The sequence below is a fragment of the Copidosoma floridanum genome, unplaced genomic scaffold (assembly GCF_036245765.1).
Source record: "Copidosoma floridanum isolate Cflo_tuat_1 unplaced genomic scaffold, Cflo_Japanese_pri ptg000030l, whole genome shotgun sequence".
In the NCBI taxonomy this organism is placed as follows: domain Eukaryota; kingdom Metazoa; phylum Arthropoda; class Insecta; order Hymenoptera; family Encyrtidae; genus Copidosoma; species Copidosoma floridanum.
In genome coordinates this window covers 14489159-14511032 of record NW_028321907.1, presented here as the reverse complement: position 1 = coordinate 14511032, position 21874 = coordinate 14489159, and the positions used below count along the sequence as shown (strand labels likewise).

Below are 21874 nucleotides of genomic sequence, written 5' to 3'. Positions count from 1 at the left end.
GTAATTTTCACATGTTAGTTTAAAATTCGCAACCCACCTTTCTTCATTTCGCATTCCTCATACAAATGTATACTATAGCCTCAAAATGTGGGGACTTATTGAAAACTTCATTTTGATCCATTAGTCGTCCTTAGTTATTCAACTTTTTTATCATGACCGATTCACCATCTTTCAAAATTAAAAAATAAAAATCCTAGCACCCTTTTTGTTCAATCCAGTTATTTCAAAATATTGAAAAATTTTCTCGGTTTTTTAACGGTGCACAGCGATGCATTATGATTTTCAGCAGAAAATTTATGTTGTACATTAAACATTGTCTGTGAACTTGATTTTAGTTGCAAGAATTTGTATAAACAGATGCGTGTCTTAAGTAAACGCGTAAATTAGTCATTACCGGTACAAGAATAGAGATGTAGGATTATCATTATACTGTACATGAATGCCAATTGCAGTGGATACAGTTTATTCTCAAAGAAATCGTCAAGTTTATTAGGGTATCGTCAAACATTTATAGGTGAAAGGAGTGATCGCCGCTTTATGTACTAATGCACGTCGCAAAAGCGTGCAGAGTTCCTCACGTACAAGATTAGTACTATACGTAGTAAAAATCACTCTTAATAATGTTTTGTTGTAATTTAAATTTGCTCTCTTTGATTTTCGTTATTTATGTTTTGTTATTAGAATTTAAATAAAAATGTCATATTGATTTCAAATGAAAAGCCTAGGGACCCGAGTTTTTTTTTTTTTTTTTTTTTTTCTCAATGAGTGAAAATTATGTTTAAGGACTTGTTTTTTAGATCCTATGAGGGTAAATCTTTAAAAGATACTTTCAGCTTGTAAAGCGCTTGATTCGTCAATCAAGAAATTGGTATTTGTGCGATTAAAATCAGTTTCCTGAAGAAGAAAAATCATTATACTGCTTGAAAATATAAAAAGGGAGAGAGGGAGAGAAATAGAGTAAAGAAAAAATAAAGAATAGCGACAAAAATTATTCGCTAGCAAAGAGATATAAGGTGTAGCTAATACGCTGTAAGGTGAAAAAGAACAATATACCCCATTTCATATTACATTACCACGATTTTTGGATAAATCGAGAAATGTGATTTCAAAAAAAATGTAGCTTACAAAGAAAATTTACTAAATCAATAGAGATTCCGTCATTTTTGTAATTTCCGAGCAATACAAGTTGTCATTCATGGATGTATGAATGGTTGTCGTACTCAGGCGTTGACGAGTCTACACATGCCTATAATAAAAGAGATAAAGTTTTGAGACAGTTGTAAAGACTGCAGTCAACTCCTGCATATAGTAATTGTTTTTTTAAAGCTGTAAATAGAAAATATATGTTATTTTTGTTTGCATCTGATATTTTTATTTTCATTCTAATTAGCGCGTATTTATACATGAAAATTGATTTTTATAAAATGTTAAAATGTAATGATACAAACAAAACAGGTTAAGCATTTGCACTGCAATCTACATGCGTATTAATGAAGTTGATCAATTATTTTTGTTTTTTTATTAACTATTCAACCCTATAAATTGAAAAAAGTCTATTAAACAGTCTTAAAACCTTACTTCATTTACAGTGGTAAGAACTTCACACAATGTACTACGGTTATTGTAAGGGAGACATGTAAGACAATGACTTGTACCTATGACTTCTAGTTAGGTTATTATTTCACATTTTATTAAAAATTTTTGAGTATTGTATTTTATGGTTTCCGTAATATTTTTTAAACTAAAAAAATATACCATTTCTGAAAGCTGACGACGAAAAAGTACGTATAAAGCGCTTAACTTACTTTCCTTAGCAACAATGAAGACTTAATTACTGTGTTAGTGTGAAAATTATCTCGTGCAGGCAGGTTGTAGAGCACAGCCCATAGCATAAAGCCTTGCTCTAAATTATTTTTGCTGACACAAAGACATAATCCCATGTATTCTACAGCTGATGTTAGACTATTTCAATTAAGTGTATGTAATTTATGTAATAGTTTCTTGGCTGCCCGGCATAGAGAAAAATTACAGTTTTATTGGTAGAGAAACAGAAAGATACGAAAAGGACGACCCTAAAAAACAGACTCGGCGCTACGATCGTAAAACCTCTTTTCAAGGAAGCTAAGAAGAATAATGGCCCGATCTGTTTCTTTTAAGTGTCACGATTTTTTTTAAAAGCTATACAATTGTTTCGCATTGAGCGCTTGTAAACCCCAATGCTCTTACATTTTTTCAGATTCTGTCTAAGTTAGATTCTAAAAATATTAGTATACAAGAGATACTGTAAAAGCGAAACTTACAGTTCTCACTGGGCTCTAAAGACTGATAATAAAGTTATAGGCCTACCAATCTATTTGTAAGATTATTTTTGCGTGTTTCAAAAACAACAAATTTTTTATTGGTGCACTTCGTGCCGCTTCGTTCATGCTCTGTTACATTTGTACATTTATCAACTTTATACGTTTATTACATAGCTTTTATGTGTATGATTTTATATCCTGTGATTTTGCATTTGAAAAAATATTGAGAAAAACGTCACGTAATATTTTGCAACTTTGATTCCCCGAATAACATTACCTATTTTCAAAAAAGGTTTTGGTAACGATCGTAAAATACGATTGCGTATTTCATTTTTATTTAATTTGGCAGTGTCGAAAGACCTTCGAGATATGAATGTATACTTTTCTTTGTATACCTTCTTTCGTCGGATGCAATGGTTTTTGTAAGCCACGAGTGCCGAAAGAGGAAGACAATCGACTAGTTCCCATGCGAAGAATGTTGGTCATTTCGTGGATAATGAAGAAGGCGTGCTGTTACTGCTGTTGTCAGTGGTGGTACTTGAATGTTCACACAGAAACGTGTGCTTTGCGCCCTAATTTACAGCTTTTTTCTTGTACGTAAAAAAATTTTTTTTTCACTTTCACTTGTTACAAAAATATTAACCATCAAAATTTTTTGTAGGACATAGATTTATTAAAAATTCATATAAAATTGTTTGTAACAAACTTCTAAATTGCAATTTAAATTAAAAAAACATTTTTTAGTGTATTTTATTAACCAACACTGACAGATTCCATATTTTTACCGAAATCTTCTCAACTCCAAATTCATACACCAGAATACAGAGCTCATTAAGCAAAATAAGTTCACCTTAATAAAATAATAAATATCTACTAATTAATTAAATAAACAGTCATTGCTGTAAAATCAATATAAATTAATTTTTTCTCAATAAAAAATTATTGCAGCCTTCAAGTAGCAACTACTGCCTCCATCACTGATTGAAAAATTTTCACACTTCACATTACCATGGATGTAAAATACGACTATAAGTGTTACTATAATCTCTTGAAGTATTTGCACCTCTCAGCACCAACACGTAACCAGTCATTAAAAAGAAAAATAGAAAAACAGCATTACTGATCCACAGAAACAGAAAGAGCGCATTGTAAAATCGTAACTTTCAGCTTCGTTCCAAGCAAACTATGTTTTCCAAACACAAACTCCATTCTCTGTTTCAAACGAACGTAGAGAAAAATTCATGCATCCATCATATGCCTAGGAAGCCTCTGTTTTTACTCCCCTTTCCCGAAACAATATTCACAAAGTGTGTGAAAATATTATTTAAGCTATCGTTCGATAACCCATCTCCATCGTTTGATACATATTAACAGGTGGGGATCGTGCACACATCTCTCGCATGAAACATATTCATTCTCCCTTTGTACTGCACAATAGAGTAGATATATTCTTTGTCGTCAACCGCATATCCGAAAACAAAATCAAAACCAGACGTCACGTTCAGTCGAGACAAGATGCGAAATATCGCCACCGGTAGGAAATTGCGTGATGTAATAATTGTCCTGTGGGAGTGACTCACGATAAAGGAAGAATAAATAGATTCGAGGTAGGAGCCTGAGCTAGTGACAATGGCGTGAGTATATACGAGTTCTCCCCTCCTTCCAAAGTGGATGTTGCCACCATCCTCTGGGAACAGCAGTGTCGACTATTGTGTTACACATTTTACAGTCTGTAATACTCGCTGCCACTCGCTATCTGTACACACACAAGCAGGTGCGCGTTTCGTCGAAGCTCTCCAACTCCCACGTACCCACGAAGAGAAGACGAGACGACGGCTACGATGCTGCTGATGCCTACTTATGGCTTTCACTCGTCGTCCCCTCGTCACGAGAACGATCACAGGCCTCACGGGGTCTCGTCTCCTCGTGCACGTGTCCGCACGAGGTTTTTGCATGCATACACACAATCTCCCGTCCCGCCCTCGATGAGGAGTGTTTGTACAGGCCTCTTACTTCCTTTCTTCGCAGGCGTGCGTTCGGCGACAGCGACTCCGCTTATCTCTCACTCTCTCTTGTTTATCCCACAGAAAAAGAAACGTATTGCTTAAAATGCTATTTTTCTGTTTCGAATGCACTTCTCGCTGCGGAAATCCTCGCGGGCCGCGTGAATTTACTCTTTCGAATTGCATTTTTGTGCGAGAGCGAGAGAAAGAGAGCGCGTTTTTCCCAGTGGTCTTAGTAAAACTACGAAAAGATCATGTTCTTTGGTAAGAGGGTCTGTTTGGTTTGTGTTATGTGGGAGGTAGGACAAAAATCAGAGCGTTAGTGAAATATTTTCGTTAGAGGCGTAGATTTTTTTTAAAAGTATTGTACTAAATTCTGTTGTTCACCAATATTGTGACTATTCTGTCTAAACTGTTTTTATTGTGAAAAAAATTTGTTACGAATCTACAATTTTTTGTTTCTATCAAACGTATACACTTAAATTTTCAATTTTGTCCCATGAAGAGATCATAAAATTAACAGGTACTTACTTGTCTCGATAAAAAAAAACTGAGAATTAAATTTATAGTCGTCTGCATAAAGTACATTCTACACTTGTTAATAACCATGACCTCAATAATATCCCCAAGATGAACGTATTATTACAGTTTTACTACGAGTAGAACAATTTTCATTTATAGAAACTGACGTATTTTCTGCCTGGGGAAACGACTTTTTATGTATGAATATGTAACAGATTTTTCCTTTACTTGAAACGCCCTTTTTCAGGAAAAATCACAAACGCTCGTTATAGTTACATAAAAGTTACATCAATAGCAACGAAGCTGCGGACAATCGCGAGCACAAGATTCTCATCACCGAGCGTAAGTATGGCAGAATGGATATAAGTAGCATTTCGGGGGTCGTCAAGGTTGAAAATAGTGGGAAAGATCGAGAAGAGGAGAGCTGCGCTAATGGAGAAGGTAGCGCATTGGTGGGTTGGCGGATCGTAGCGCACTGGTTGTAGCGGGGGAAGGGTGTCAGGTACGAACGGGTAGGTATTGTGTCACTACGTATATAACGAAGCGCAACACCCCGCTCGCATCATTGTCAACATTCACCGCATCCGCGGTACCATGGTTTCCAGTCCAAAGGTACTCTTTACTCCTCGTCTGCCTACGCTCTCGTTCACTTGCTACGCGACTCACCTCGTCTACGTTATTGCTGCTTTTATTTCTACGTCTTCAGTGATTCAGTGTTCCCGTTCGATTGCAATAGTGCTCACCACGCATTACATGTTCTGTTTATTTAATGAGTAATAAATAATCGTCTTTTTGAATATCATAGTGTTGACGATTAACTATTATTTCACACGAGTTTAAATGCGTTGATTTACAACCAGTGCGCCAACTTGAGCAAAAATTCTGCTGTTTGTGCTGTGCATGTGATTCAGTTGAAATGCATAAGGTTGAAAAATATCGTGATTTACCAAATAAATTTTCCAAAACGCATAATAACGAAGTTCACTTTTTTTGTTGCGACATAATCTTATTTTTTAACACTTTTTTTCTATTCTAGATTTAAAAACCATTTTTCTACTTTAATGGTATCTTTAGACCATCAGTGTCGCAATAATATACATTAGTTAAATTAAGAAATTTACACTCACTTTATTTAGCTTTAATATGTATTCATATAATATATTCATTGAATTTAATTAACAATTTTAAGATGATGCCATGGCTAATGGCAATACTATGCCTGGCCATAGCCCGATGTTCAAATGTCACAGACCAACATACATCAGAAAGTCAACATGATCAAGTTGCAATTTTAAAACAAATTCGCAAACTTAACGAAGATGGTTCCTACACTTATGGATACGAAGCTGGAGATGGGTCTTTTAAAGTAAGATATTTTTGTTCAATGATTTCGCAAAATTTATTTTCATCGATGCTTTGATTAAGTATGAGTACTCGTTAACTTTTTTAATGATTCATTAATTTGATCTTCGAAAGTAGAAGTAATTTGATTATTTAATTCTTTAATTTCAAAAGAGTACTGACTTCTATTACATTTTCGATAAATACAACAATCGACACGTAAACGTTTGTTAGGTCGAGAGCCGCGATGTATTAGGCAACATCAAAGGTACTTTCGGTTTCGTCGATGCAACTGGCGAAATAAAGAGAGTCTCCTATTCTTCGTCAAACGGAACGGGCTTTAAATCAACCACCGTCTCACCATTACAGGAACACATATCCATGGTTCAGAGTCGTATCAACCGTACTGCTACGACAAAGAAGCCTACTATACTCTATACCTCTTCTACCGAATCAACTTCGCCGAAGACATCCGTCGTCCAGCCAATCCCAAGAACACGAAAGCCTCCGATGATATCGACTACTCCAACAAATTCAGAACCATCTACTGAAAACTCCCCAAGGCCAGGTTTCATTCGTCCAAAGGGAAGACATCGATTTATCATTAATGGACAACAACGACCAGTAATACTCGAGGAAGATGATACTGCAGAGGAAGATTCCCAAAACACGAGAACCGGTATGAGAGATAAGGAAACAACTCTTCGTAAGGTTGTATTTACGAAGCGACCACTAGATCAGAATTTACCTCCAATCACTGAAGAATTTGAAGACAAGGCCGAAGAAATAAAAATTACTTCAGGAAATGCACTAAGAAGACAGCTAAAAGAAGAAACCACCAAGGCTACTCCGGTTGTTGAACATGAGGACGATCATGCTGATATCTACGGAGGAGCTTTGTCTACGTCCCGACCACTATTTACTACGACTACACCACCGAGAGTGATCCAGAGAGTAAACGATGTTCGGCAAGAACGTCAGAAACATATTTACATCAACTCAGACAATGGACCTGCAAAGTTCGAACCAAGTTCGCGGGTGTACCAACAGCAAGAAACAAAAACAGATGCCCAAGAGGACCGCAACCCAGCTCAGCAGGTGCTTATTCGCACAACTACCAGAGCTCCAGCAGACCAGAGAGAATACATTCGGCAACCCGTAGAACCGATCTACGTTCGTCAGCAGGCAGATGCATACTTCCGAGATCTCTCACCAGGAAGTATCCTTGTTCCGAATCCAGACAACAATTTGGAAGAAGACCCGAGAATAAGATCGGTTCCTTTGAGCAGACTTTTATTGAGACAAGAATTCGGTAGGCTTCTTCCTCCTCAGCAACCTCTTTATTCAGGAGGCGGTGATCCTAACGTCCATTATCTCACGGACTCTCCACCTGGAGCTCAAGAGCAAGAGGAAGCTGCACCTCGGGCTCCCATCAATCCAGCTTATTTAGCACGTCAACGAGCAGCTTATCAGCGACAGTTAGCATATCCACCGGAAGGCATTCCTGATCCACGAAGGCCCATTCTGCGTCCTATACCGCTTCCACCAGTTCCACAAGATGAGCGAGAATACCAGAATGTAGGTGCAGACTACCCCTACAGAGGTCCACTAGCATTACCACCTGAGCCACCAAACCCAATTGCTCCCCCACTCAGCCGTCGCGATTTCCAGCTTTTACTAAGACGACTGTTGGTTAGCCAATATGGCATTCAGGCACTCAACTATCCAAGAACTTATCTGGAGGACGCACTGTACGATCAACAGCCATATCCAACGTACCAACCCTCTTATCAAATGGCAATTCCACGCGAACTACCTTATCCAGCTGAGCCTGTAGCTCCTATTGCTCCAATGACGCAAGTGCCACCTGCTGGTGCAGCAGCACAACCACAACCATATCCTGAACGGATACCACTGAGGAGATCGATGTACTCACGAGCTATTAACCCACTGTATCAGCCCGAAGAGTATGCTGATACCCGATATGCAAAACGAGTCTATAGACAGAAGTTTTATACCAACGAGGTACCAGATGACGGCGAAGAGATTCTACCTCCACACATTAGAGAAGCACTACTTCTGAGGATGCTTCAACTGGCCATCAATGCTGAGAGGCCCATTGCGATGCCAAATTCAATGATTATGACAACGGCTGCACCATCAGCTACCAGATATCGAAAATCTGGACCAGTAAGGAGTGTGCAAATTTTGGGTGAAGACGTCGAGGAAGAGAAGGAGATGAGAAAAAAAATGTGAAATATTGATCTTTATACTTAATAATGTTAAGTATTACCTCGTAGAATTATTGTATATCTATACGCGTTATTGCTATTATTATTATTATTTATTACGACATCGAATTATCTAATTATTTCTTACGTCTTAAGGACCCACAAATTTTAACGTTCTTTGAATTACAACACGTTTCAAGGATTTATCACACGAATTGATGATAATTCATTTTTTTTATTTAAACTTTATTCTTTCATATTTTTTTACCGTTCGAACGTAATTTTTATTTTTTATAAACTTTGATTGTACTGTATACAGTATCAATTTGCTCGTATATTATTTACATGATACTTTGGCTTACTTCATCTTTTCCAGTACTATGAATAGTATTATTACCATTACTGTTCACATAGAGTACGTGATGCGGTCAGTTAACATGATTAAGTAGCAAAAAAAAATTGTAAATACGATGAATTACATAAAGTCGAATGTAACGTAGATGTATACAGCTGCCTCGTTTTGCGTACCCTCTTTGCCTTCCCCTTCTTCCCCTCCGTATTATCCGCAACACACATCGACAAAATAAAGAGTGAGATAAATGGATAAGACAGAGTGTGTGAGAATTCATTTCGTAAGCTCTGAAAACATCCGACAGTACCTGCATACATATACCTACGTACGAATGTATACACGTATAAATACATTCTTCGAGAAAGAAGGGGAAAAAGAGAACATAATGACTCGCTGCGCGTTGGTAATAATTAGCATCGTCGAGCGACTTGTGAGCAATTGCGACACTCAGCCACAGGAATACGTAAGTATTGCAGTAAAAAGCAGGGCGGTACTGCTGCTGTTGCTGCATGGGATCTTACGCTGGTACGCGTTTTCCGCGCATTGAAATCTCATGTCGGAATGAACTACGTATGAGTATATGCACATCTTTTTTGCTTGTCAAATGGGATGACTCGTTCAATACTCAAGTTGCTACCACACACAGACGCTGTATTCAACAAACGGGCCGTTTGTGTCTCTGCGGCTCGCGTACATGTCGCAGCGAATGCAGATGAAGACAATGAGAATGGGCGTTTAAGTTTCATTCCGCCATTTCCCAAGCTCGCTTCCGCACGGCAAAGAATTTTCCCGGGCCACAATTACGAAGAATTCCGAGAATATAAATGGCCCTTGTCTCGCTTTCGTTTCGTTTTGTAATACCAAGTTCTTCATTTTTACTTTCGTTTTCCAAGAACACTCTTAGATGCATTTATGGTGTTAGTATGTATAGACTATCTGTGCAATAAAATTGTCTAAAATGTGCTGAACTATACCTTTTTTTTCTCCTTTATTTATTTTTTTTTTTCAATGATAGAAGCCTCTCTAAAATTTTCAAAAATTGTATTTGAAACCTGTATTCTTTCTACTATTCTACTTATGAGAGTAAAGATCTGATATTCAGTTCACTAAACTTTTTTGATGACAAATACTAACTTTGATGAAATTGCATCCTGTGACTATAGGGTAGTGAAGTTATGATCTATTGACTTGTGGTAATTTTTTTTGTCTGTACAATTTGGACCAATGAAATTGTTTATTTCTTGTTGAATTTAAGAAAAATAAGATGTGATTTTCACAAATAAATAAAAAATTGTGTAATGCTGTATGTTCTTGTCCAACAGTACGTACATTCGTCTAAGAATTTTTCTCGTGCAGTGGGATTTCTCATACTAAGGAAAATACATTATGTGCAAATAATAAATAAATTAGATCTTATGTGTCAATTACATTTACATTTTCTCATGCGTCTGATGTTGTTTTATGTGCAATACTCATTAATTATGTAATCAATAAGCTCTGAAACGAAATTATTTAGGAAGAAAAAAATAAATAATATTCATGTAATTCAAGAACAACTAAATACATTTAATGTATTCAATATTGAAAGTTAGGATAGTATTGTCCATAACAATACTTATAATAGAGAAATATAATATTTAAAATATAATATTTAAAACCATAACTATAAAACAAAAATTTCACAAAATGTTCTTATACAGTAATTAATTAGTATATTTACACACAGGTACTTATTAAACTATTTCGTTTTTTTTCACTTTTGAAATCGTTTTTTAATGATTTTACATGAGTTCAAATCTCTTTGTTGTTACAAAAAAAAAAAAAAATCCATCTATATAAAACTATACAAACCGACATTTTAATTTCTAATGATCAACAACTGATACACGTTAAAATCAATCAGATCAGAAATAAATTATCATTAATTCAAAAAAATATTGGTAAATAGTAACTTTTATATCACTGGTACCATTATTCATTAATGATAGATATAGTTGACTGCATCAAAGGTGGCTCCTTCTGCTCTTCCTTGACGTTCTGTTCCTCAGTTTCTTCGGACTCGTAAGGGAAAGGCTCGGTTTGCACACCAACATCCTCATAGTCTAGCTCAAGCACATCTTGTTCGTAAATAATGTCATGACTGCACGGTCGTGCCACTGACGGAATCCAGGGCTGGGGTGAACCCTTCCCAAAAGCTAGAAATACGGCTGCTGTTATGAGCAAGACAATTGAGGCTACGCCAAACACCAAACGCCACGACCCTGCGATCTGGAGAAGATACCATTTTTTGCTATTAGTTAAATTATTGTCAGCATATAGTAAATTTTTATAAAAAGATGTTAGTAAAATTGTTGAATGTTCATGTTAGAGCACAATGATGGATCGTTGGATAAGGAGTTGATTGTAAGATTAAGACTGTTGATGATGTAATAAGACTAATGACGTATCCTTTGGAAAATTGAAATGAAGAATGGATCACACACTGTTATGGTTAATGTTGACATAATTATAATTATAAGTTAGTTAAAAAACAAAAAAAAAATCTGTAATTGCACCACCACCAGTAGAGCACCGCCACCAAGCTCAAAAAAATCCTAAATTAGTTTCCACCAAAACCTACAACAATCAAAGTGTGAGAGCATAATGAACAAGTCGTTGATCAGCAACGTTTTCACTAACCACTATGTTCCATTCTCCTTGTTTAATCTTCCGGTGCCATTTTAACGCGAATTCCAATCCAATGCGCATATTGCCGATACTCACAGATCCACGCAGTGCCTGGGTCACAAAGTAATTGGCAGCCAAGAGACCAGCCGCTCCAAGGGTCGAGCACAGAGCACAGGCTGCTGCAGCACATGCTGGTGACTCGATAGGCGCGAGGTCAGCTATAGCAGCTAAAGCACCAGCCGGGGCCGTACCGCTCACCACAAGAGCTGCAATGCCCAGCCAAGCCGCGGCCATCGCTTGACAGCCTGCGTAGCCTGCGACGAATAGTAAAGCAGCCGGTATGAAGTGCGCTAAGAAAGAGGAAGATTAATTAATTTTTTAGATGCAATTGCTTTTTTTTCTATATTTTAATGATACATTTTGATAGCTGTTCAGATGATATAATTAGCAGCTAGTGTAATAATGTTAGTGTTGTACATATTTATGATGCTGGGCATAAAATTAGTTATGATAAATTCGATCAATATGTTGAAATTCAACATTACCGGTGTAGACAACAAGCTTCCTCGCTGTGGTCGTAGATACTATTTTAGATTCACGCACGTGATCAACAAGCAAAGCACAAGCAAGTGCCGCCATGAAGTGCCCGATGTGCGGTAGCGTCGTCAACACGGAATCCTGTATAGAAAAAAGTGAAACATTATAATACAATTATGTATGTATGTGTACGTTTGAAAATACATATCTTTACACTAAGCCGTTGAACGATAACCTGTTATGAGTATATAAAACCCTTAATTGTTCCCCGTAGTGGAATAATAGTACTCCGTACTATTTAAAGTATCAGTGCGTAATTTTCTATGATGCATGAAGTATTTATTTGCAAAAAAAAAAAAATAAATAAATAAATGAATGAATGAATGAATAAATAAATAAACAATAAATCATAAAATATATAACTATTACATTAGCTGTGGAAAACCCATAAATGAGTTTGAGGTACTTCGTCATTCCGAGAGCAAGAGTAGCATCACCCCATTGATTGCCCATCGTTGCAACGGCGGATGCCCAAACCGGAACAGATCTTAGCAACTTTCCCCATGGTATTACAGCTGCCTGAATCCAGTAACAAAAAAGTTTTTTTAGTTACAATATATAAAATATGATGAGTAGTCACTTTTTGATCTCTGTGTACATTTTTAGTTTTAAATATTCAGTATTTTTCTAAGCTGATTGAAATTAGTTAGAAAACTTATAAGTCTATTTATTTATAATTGTTTCGATGTGCTATGTATGTTATCTAATGTCGAAGATTATTATTTAAAAAAATATAAACAAAATTACTCTAAGTACGCACATCAAATTGGATGAAAACTATCATTGTGCGTTGCTGAAACGAGCAAGGAGTCGTAAATAAAATAAAATTACGACGTGCCTTACATTAGTATCGTGCTGATAAGACTTGGGAGTATCTTTGACGAAGCGGCCAAACGTGAAATACCAGCTCAATGTGATAATAGTGAGACCGTAGCAGAGTGAGTCCCTCCCAAAAGCTCGAACCGCCGCAGTCCCAAGCCAGCCGGTTAAACAATAGCCTACGCTTACAGCTAAAAGGCCAACATTTATTCTACAATGTGATATGTACCACCAGTAAACTTTTTCTCGATCACTATTGAACATGTGTTTACTTAAATGACTTGTGTTTACTTAAATAATTGTTTGATTTTTTTAGTTTGAAATTAATTTATCATCTCAATAATCGCTACCATCAATTTTAGAGGTTTGTAAATACTGAAACATATCTAAAAATGATCAGATTTTTATTTTCTTTACACTTAATATTAAAACAAAATTTTTTCCAATTTTTCCAATTTCATGTTTCTTATAGCTTTTTATATGATTGGCAAATAAATTAGATGGAAATTAAAAAAAAAATTTTCAATATGTAAAAATTTCAAAAATATAATGCATATCGTTTGTCAAAATATGTTTATTCCTGGAGTTCACGTGCTGCAAGTTTGAAACTCAAAAAATATTAAGCCATGCTATTACACATTATCTCATGTTAAAATTTATTATTGGATAAATTTTTAGCTTACCTGCGTAACAGCCAAAGTACCAACTTCGATGGGCACTCTTGAACCACGTCATAGCAAGCATGTGGGCGGCGGGCATAGTCGCACCCTATCGATTAAGATATACTACATTATTAAGTATTGTAACCCTCAGAAAAATGGTATGACTTTTTCATTCAAACACATTGGCTATGATTTCACCGTGCAAAGTCCCTGAAACAGCCTAAGCGCCACGTGAGAAGGTCCCCTCCAGGCAGCCGGCACCAGTAGTAGAGCCAAACACGCGCACAGCACAGCTCTGGAGAAAACTGCCGAGGGCCCTGACTTGCCCCAAACAAGACAGCCTCCCAGTATCGGTCCCGCGACCTGTCCCCAGAGAAAGGCCTCACGCATTATCGATTCAGCACGCTCCTCCGGGGGTAGTTCCATAAGAATGACTTCCGGGTCCTCCGTACGGTTACGGCTCGATACATTAACGAGCATGTCACAGTGCCAGGAGGTATCAGTCGCGTAATTATCCGGCAGGTTGGCTAGCAGAGCGACCGAGGAGCTCGTCTCGACGGCACCGCATAGTGCGAAGCCGATGGCTACGAGGGCCGCGACTATGTGCCGAGCTCGAACCGCAGCTATTGAAATGAAGAAATGGGCGGAATTTACTATTCAGATCTAAAGGGGATACGGTGATTCTACATTTTAAATAAGTAGAGTAAAACAGCTATAACGATATTGTTAGTAACCTTTTATATCTGTCAATCGATTATTAGTTGTATTATATTAATTTTTTAATTGTATGACAATGCAGGGATGTTTATTTTAATTAAATTCTTTGACATAACTTCAAAGGTCTTTTACGAAATTTGGTGCCTATTACAGTTTTTTACAACTTAATCAGAACTTTTTTTTTATCATAAAACCTTTTGCCTTATCATTTCGACAAATACAAATTATTTGATGATACGAAGACGTGTCATTGGAAATAATTTATTAAAAAATGAATGACTAAAAAAAAATCTATAGGTTTGATAAATTACAATAATCCATTTTATTTATACTAAATGAAAAAGTCATAAGATTGTGTAACTTGAGATGACATCTAATTAGGATCTAATTAAAGGTAAGAAAATAGGTATGGATGTTCTGTTACACAATACACACAATTTGCCACTACCAAAAACTGGTTGAACTGATAAAAATCGGCAGAGATAACACAGTAAAACACACTATTCAGAGATAAATTTTAAATCATATTCCATCATTGCATGGCTGACAGACACGCGTAGTGAGAGCTATCACAGACATTTTAACCACGTAAAAAAAATAAAAATACACTGGTTCCCACTAAAACTGCACCAACCTCGCACTTCTTTGGCAGCATGTTTAAGCTGGACGCTACCTCGTTTTACAAATTTGGTCATCCCGCGAGCAAAAAACTCCGGAAATCAAACGTCTTGTTATCTTGCCCAACTGAGCGCATCGTGTCTTTTCCCGCTGCGTCTTCACACTCTCATTTCAGCTGTCTCATTTTCTTATCTTTGGAGATCTATTTTATCATACACGCGCTATATACCCTTGCATCGTTTTCTCTGTTTCATACGTTTTTTCAAGATTCTTAAAATTCATGACTGAGGTAAAGAAATCACAAGAGCTCGAGGCACTGATACAACTTAATAAAGTGTCTATGTGATGACACGATCAAGTGTGGATGACATATACATGTAAAATGAATCTTTTTGATATCGAGTAAAAGCTGTTTGTCTCTACGTCATAGAAATACAGATATGATAAGAAAATGAGTTAAGAAAATCGTTACTTCGGATTTTCTCATTTTTTAAAGAACAATACTTACAAGTCAAATTTTTTATGAAAATTGCCTATTAAATGTTCAGTGGAAATGAAAGTTACTTGCACCATACCTTTATGTTCTCATGAGCCCCATTTATTGTCTTTATCCTACAGAAATTTGAAAAATTCGATAACATTTTCAATAACTATCAAAAAATAACACAATACACTCTTAGTGAATTTTCACGTGATCACAATCAGTATGATGGAAACTACTTTTTCCGCTCTTAAAAATTACCTGCAATATCTTTAAGTTTCTGCTCTTTATATTTCTGTTTTTCACACATTTTACCATAAAACAAAAAATAAATTTACCAAAAAAAAGGATCTTATATATTCTTTGACATGATTCTGACAGTAAATTATACCTATCAGATATCGTTAACTTGTCTAGCTGTGTGTCTCTCGCATAACTTCTGGCTGGTTTCAAGCATATCACCTCTTATCATTCACCGCATGGACTCTTTAATCTGTACAGTACCAATGTCACCGTCTTACTTATTGTTTTGCTTTTTTTGTTTACTTTTATTTGTTGATCTAGGTGGCGCACCAAGTAATCTGTGCTTTATTTTTCACGGAAAGTTACTAATTTATCACGCAATAAAATAAAATATTTTATTACACATCAATAATAAAAAAATTACGCAATACTATTAGTTATCAGCATTTCAAAATAAATATAAATAAAATATTACTTTTATAAAAAATGATTAAGTGCAATGGGATTTTCAATTCTTAGCAATCAAAGTGATATTTAAATATTGATCACGTTAGCTATTATTTCGGAACTCTGTGATATGAGACCAAAGTGATGAGAACCTTTAAAACATAGTAATTCGTGAAAGCGTTTTTACTTTATTTTACAATTTTTTTCAGTTTCTGAAAAAAATTAGAAGTAAACTGCTTTCAGTTAATAATGAGACTCAGCTGAACGCTTACTTAAATGCCTTTCTGACCAGATTTTTATGTCTGCTTATTTCTGGAATCAAATTGTGAGAAATGACGTATTTTTACCAATAAACCCATACCCTATTAATTATACTTTGTCATTCTTCAATAGCAATTAATAATTTTCCCTCTCGGAACAATGAATCGTAAAAAATCATAAAAAAGGACTCTCTCAAACTATTTCAATTTCAACTAGAGTCGACTTTTTTAATAACAAATAATATAGCCAGCACCTTATAACATCATTTCTCGCTAATTATTCTACACGTTTGCTCATTATTTTAATTCTTCAGCCAACAGTAACAACAGTAACAACAACGGTGTGAATACCTCTTACTTCACGTGCAGCATGTCTTAACTGTACGCTTCCCCGTTTAAGGCGCACAAGAGCTGCCATGGTGGTGTAATTGACGGTCGCACCGATCGGATGCTCGTTGGCTGAAGGAGGCATTGCCATGGACTACAGGGCAGCGCGGCATCGCCGCCAACCACACAATAATTTTCAAAAAAACCAACTTCACTCACCACCCAAATTACATTCACGATCACTTAAAAAATTAGAAAAACTAAGTACATTTACGGTATTATCATTGGTTTTTTTTTCAAGGGAGCGGGATATATATATGCAAATACATCAAAACTGTAAATATACTAAAACTAGATCAATCCGTCGACTGCGGGTCACTCGGAGCTGGCCGACTAGTTCAGTTGGTGCCTCAGCATTATCTCTTTCTAACTCTTCTAAAATGTGCGTTGTACGTGCTAGCAGCATCATCATCATCGCCATCATCATTATAATGAATATCATCGTTGGGTGCGAGAGAGCGAACAGGCGAGCGCACGCCAGTGAACAAGTGAATGAACGTGTCTCCTCCGTTAACGAGACTTGATACAATAACTACCTAGGGCTATCTCCAGTGGCAGCCTTGACGATTGTTGAGCTTTGTTGCTCTTACTGGTGTTACATGAGAGTAAATCAATACGTCGTTACCTTGCTTTGAGGTGGCTTTTTTTACATGGCTTAATACAGTTTGCTTTAGATAGATATGTGGTGCCAAGAGGATATTGATAAGTGACATGATTACATTTTGAGAATTTGAATTTTGATTAACAACTTGAAGATTTTTTGGTAGAGCTGAAGTTAGTTAAACTTCATGTACACTGTTATCGAGAAGTGGTTGTTATTGGCCTAGCTTGGCTTTGTATGATGGAAGTTGGAAATAGCAATAATTTCTTACACAAAATATCATGAAGTATATAGAGTACGTTGTGAAACTCATCACTACATAGGTACAGTATATTATTTGGATGAGGATTGAATGCCCACTATTAATTTGTAATCACTGATACAAGTATCAAAACATTCTATATAAGTAAGATCCTTTGTAAAAGAATAAAGCACTTTGCAAAACCTTACATTTTATGCATTTTTTATCAAAATTTGATTATATGTACTTTATTTTTAGTGTATTGATAAGTTAATTTTCCAATGTTTTTATGATATTCTATTACTTATTGAATTAATTTTTTTTACGTACTGATGCACAAAAGGTTTTTAAAACCTATTTAATTTAATAAAGTTTAAACTCTTTTTACAAATATTTTATCATTCATCCATTTAATATTTTTAATGTACAAAATCACAAAATACTTCGAGCAATTTTCATTTAATTTTTACGCTGTGAAAGTTTTTTTTTCTTTACTCAAACTCAATCAGTCCTATTTCCAGTGTTTTCACATTATTTTAATTATAAAAATTACTACTACGACATTAAATTTTTTTATGCACTAATGCATACATTAAAAAAAAAACTATTAAATTCAATAAAATTTACTTTTCTTTTAAATTGAATTTTATTACTTATGCATTAAATTTTTCTATTGTATTAAAATATGAAATATTTAATGTAATTTACATTCAATCAACATGACGTTTAAGGTCATTTTTAACAGTGTACTCTGGTATCTATTTGTTCAATTGACTTAAATGTAATTATATGGCTACGTTAGTATTTGAACAATTTTTGGTTAGTATTTGAACAAAGTGGTAAGAGAAAATTTTATTATCAGCAGATGTTACATATTTGTTCTACTAACTCTAGAATATACAAAAGTTTCGTAGACAAAAAACTATTCTCAAAATAAATGACATTCATGACATCTTACTGAAACGTTAGCAGAATATTAACAACTAAGGTATAAAAGTAATATAGTTGAAAGTTTTTTTTCTACGTAAAACGTCAAAAAAAAGTAAAAATTACAAACTACTAATGATCACAAGAACCTACTAAATGATTTTGTAAAACAAAATGAAACACAATACAATAAATGGCTAACTATTATTGTTGGGATTTCTATTTTTTTGTAGCTATATTATTCATCTTCACGCATCACTATACTTTGCCTCACATTATTTACAAAATCCATACCTCAAGAGCAGAGCGTGATCCTTTTGTTGCAGCAGAGATAGATACGTAAGACACAGATTTCTTCTTTATACATCAGTGCATACAGTAGAAATCTGCGCTAGTGATTAAGCTTGCCTTTTAAATAAATGGTTAGAACTTTTTTCGGTAGATGCTACGGCATTCGGAGTGGTATGTGGTCTGAATATAGGATTTTTTCAGAATCTTGTTAATAAAAAAATTTTATGCTAAACTCATGCTTTAAATTTTTTTTCAGTATTATATTTTCAAACAATTTTAACCATAAGTCCAAACTGAAGTGGTTTACTTTGAAATTACTTTGAAAACTTGAATAGAAAATCAGTAAAGACGCTTATCAAGTTTTTAAAAGAACGTTGACACATAAAATACGATTTTATTCAAAATTGTTTTCTTATGCTTAAAAAAATTTTTTTTAATAATAATACGTGACAAAAACAAATAACTTGAATAAGAGTATACGCAAGCTATCGTATTTATACTTGATGCATTTCAAATATCAAAATCGCTATATCGCTAATCCTGATTAAATCTAACGTACAATAATACGTGAACCGATCTCTTTTTCAACGAACTAGAGTATACATTTTTTGTTACTTGGAATACCAGAATTTACAATGTTATGACGACGGTTTTACAGTCTTGCTTCGATGCGTTTCCTTCAAATTATTCCGTTACTCGTGATTCATAGCACAACACCTGACTAATTGCTTAACCGGAAGAGCGCATGAAAATCAACCCCCTCGGCAAACACCTGGTAGATACAAAAACATCCATGTAAGACCCTTGTCGTGTAGAAACTGTTTTACCATCCCGCCCGTTGTTGTCGGTACGTGCCTGCGCATGCAACCACAGTCCCATCCCAGCGATTCCAACTGTTCGGCAAAACACAGACCCCAAGCGCGAGTTTCCCCTGAGTCGTCAGCAGGTCGCGCGGCAGGTGGCCCTCGGGCCCCTGACTCTCTCTCTCTCTCTCTTGGAACCGAGCAGGGTTCTATCAGTCCCCTTCTCTCCCGCTCCCCTTTCACCTCATCCTCCCCCGCTGCTGTTCTTTCTTCCTTTCTTTATTTTCTTCTCTGGTGTACCTGAGCCACTATTGGCCACTGCCGGCAGGCAGGTCAAAGCAATAGCAGCAACAGAGATCGGTTAGAGAGCGTTGCCGTGCGTCTTGTAGCGCTGTTTTGAGCTCAGCACAGAAACGCTCGAAAATCCGAGAAGCCTGTAGACTACTTAACGTATGCGCGCGCGTTTTTCGCCGGCTTTTTGCTGACCAGCAGATTATCAGTAGTATTCACTGAGTATGCTTTTTTTAGCTATTTCTCAAATTTTATGTTATCTTTTCCTTTAAAAAAAGTGAGTGCCTGTGGAATATTGTGCAAAAAGTGAAGAAATAAGGGAAAGTGGATCGTTACCGTGGCTGTAAAATGCTGCACATTGTTATATTTCACAATTCTTGAATGTGCATGTTGTGCTAAATTAGTGGTGATGTTTAAGATGGTCACAGTGATAATAATGATGTCGATCGCGAGCTGCGAGTGCAGCCAAGTACAGCAAGTGGACGTTGCAACAAGCAACTGATACAGTGGGCCCAAAGCCAAGTTTAGATAGGAAATTTGTCGGGAAGGAATTCAGGACTCTCTTTTTACCGATCGCTCGCTCGCTCGTGCGGCATTTGGTGGCTACTAAAGGTGAGTAAGGAGACGGTTTTCTGGTTGTGTTTTTTGTCTTTTTTTTATACGTCCATCCCTTACTACGAGCAATACCCATTTAAAATTAAATTAATCATTCCGGTTACCGGGCAGTGGATGCCCACTGTATTCCGCAAGCGTGTTGTGATTTTTTTAAGCGTAATGATATATATTTTCTACTCGTACACGTATGCTCTTAGTTCTCCGCACATCTTGGGCTCTCCTTCTCTCCACTCGACGTTTCTCGCGCTTGTGTGTGTAAGAAACGAGGTCCTATCTCCTTCTCATCTCTCTTACTCTCTCGTGCTCTCTGTTTATCTTCCTCCCTCTCTCTCTCAAGCTCTGGTGTATATAGTGCATGCACAGATAGCGAGAGCTGGAGAAAACGAGAGAATGGGCCTGGCGTTCGCTTTGCCCAGAATAAAACCGAATTTTTTTCCCTCCTTCCTCTTCCTCGCAATCCCTGCTCTTTCTCCTTTTTACTTGCACTCTGGACCCTCTCTCTCTCCTGAGCTCTCTTCTTTCTCCTGCTCTGCCTCTCCTTCGTACACACACTCACTAATTTCTTCTCTTTTTGGCCGTAATACTACTCCTTTTTTCTTTTCTTTTTTTTACCATCTCCTTATCCTGAACACTTCGTGCTTCTACCTTTCCCCTCTGTCTTTTTTCCATGCATTAGAATCTCTTTCTATACCTTTTCTTTTACGTTGTAAATTTTCTTTTGCGAAAGTGGCTATAAAAGCTGTAATGACCACGACTAGGATATAGATCACGTATATACATTCAATCACAGGGGGTCCACGTACGTATGTCCATCTTTCTCGCACTCAAAGAAAATCAACGGCAGCAGAAACGTAGAAAGTAAATGCAAAGGAGCGAGAAGAAGAAGGACAGAGGCGATGAAGGGCCCCGAACAATACTGTCATCCTCAGCCGAGGCCAGAGATCCAGAAGAGCCTGTCTTCCTTTTGATTCGTTTCTTTCGTGGTACAGTAATACAGATTACAGGAACCATGGGTTTCAAAGCTCTAGACATTTTTGGTCTATTGGGTTTTGTTTGCGCGTTAAAAGGGATCTGTTAAATGTATTTACACTTTTGTTGAGAAGTTCTTGCTAAGTTACTAAGATTTTTCGTAAAAATAATTTTCGATGCTTACAGTTTTTGATATTTATGTGCATGGTATTGGCAGGATAAATGTATAAAAATTAAAGGACATTATGAACAAAGGTACTTTTTATATGTCATACTGATTAAAACGTATGAAAATTAGTGACGCTCCTGAACTTAACAGTTGCGTACTTGAATTTGCCGTTTTCGAATGAAACCTTTCGAACATGGAGGTTACAGATGTGCAGGATAATTTTTATTTTAGTCACTAATTTTTAATTCATAAAATTTATTTGATGTATTGCTTAGTTATACCATTATTTACGATACAAAGTTTTCTACAAGAAATTTTTC

General features: G+C 36.1%; 3 protein-coding genes across 9 annotated transcripts in view; 2 read left to right on the top strand and 1 right to left on the bottom strand.

Annotated features, from left to right (window-relative positions):
• Positions 1-5419: 5419 nt before the first annotated feature.
• Positions 5420-8499, top strand: LOC106639578 (uncharacterized). 2 transcript variants are annotated; one of them, XM_023392608.2, is made up of 3 exons: positions 5420-5437; positions 6015-6191; positions 6536-8499. In XM_023392608.2, exons 1-3 carry the CDS (start codon positions 5420-5422, stop codon positions 8420-8422), a joined length of 2082 nt encoding a protein of 693 aa, XP_023248376.2. In that variant the 3' UTR covers positions 8423-8499. The 2 variants fall into 2 exon arrangements, with proteins under 2 accessions (XP_023248376.2, XP_089452919.1); XM_089596793.1 differs by lacking the exon at positions 5420-5437 and having other exon boundaries at positions 6000-6191; positions 6401-8499.
• A 2002-nt stretch (positions 8500-10501) lies between these two features.
• On the bottom strand, positions 10502-17054 carry LOC106639633 (vesicular glutamate transporter 2.1). Of its 6 annotated transcripts, none has more exons than XM_014353337.2 (8): positions 16612-17054; positions 13693-14117; positions 13516-13600; positions 12857-13023; positions 12383-12532; positions 11962-12094; positions 11429-11730; positions 10502-11017 (listed from the first exon to the last, which is right to left on the bottom strand). In XM_014353337.2, exons 1-8 carry the CDS (start codon positions 16736-16738, stop codon positions 10721-10723), a joined length of 1686 nt encoding a protein of 561 aa, XP_014208823.1. In that variant the 5' UTR covers positions 16739-17054; the 3' UTR covers positions 10502-10720. The 6 variants fall into 6 exon arrangements, with proteins under 6 accessions (XP_014208823.1, XP_014208821.1, XP_014208826.1 ...); XM_014353335.2 differs by having other exon boundaries at positions 11429-11766; positions 16612-17053; XM_014353340.2 differs by having other exon boundaries at positions 11513-11766; positions 16612-17053.
• Positions 17055-20086: 3032 nt separating this feature from the next.
• Positions 20087-21874, top strand: part of LOC106639698 (uncharacterized) — a 107394-nt gene continuing 105606 nt past the window's right edge. The window contains exon 1 of the mRNA XM_089596228.1: positions 20087-20413. The gene's annotated coding sequence lies outside the window, so the exon portion shown is untranslated. The remainder of the gene's footprint in view (positions 20414-21874) is intronic.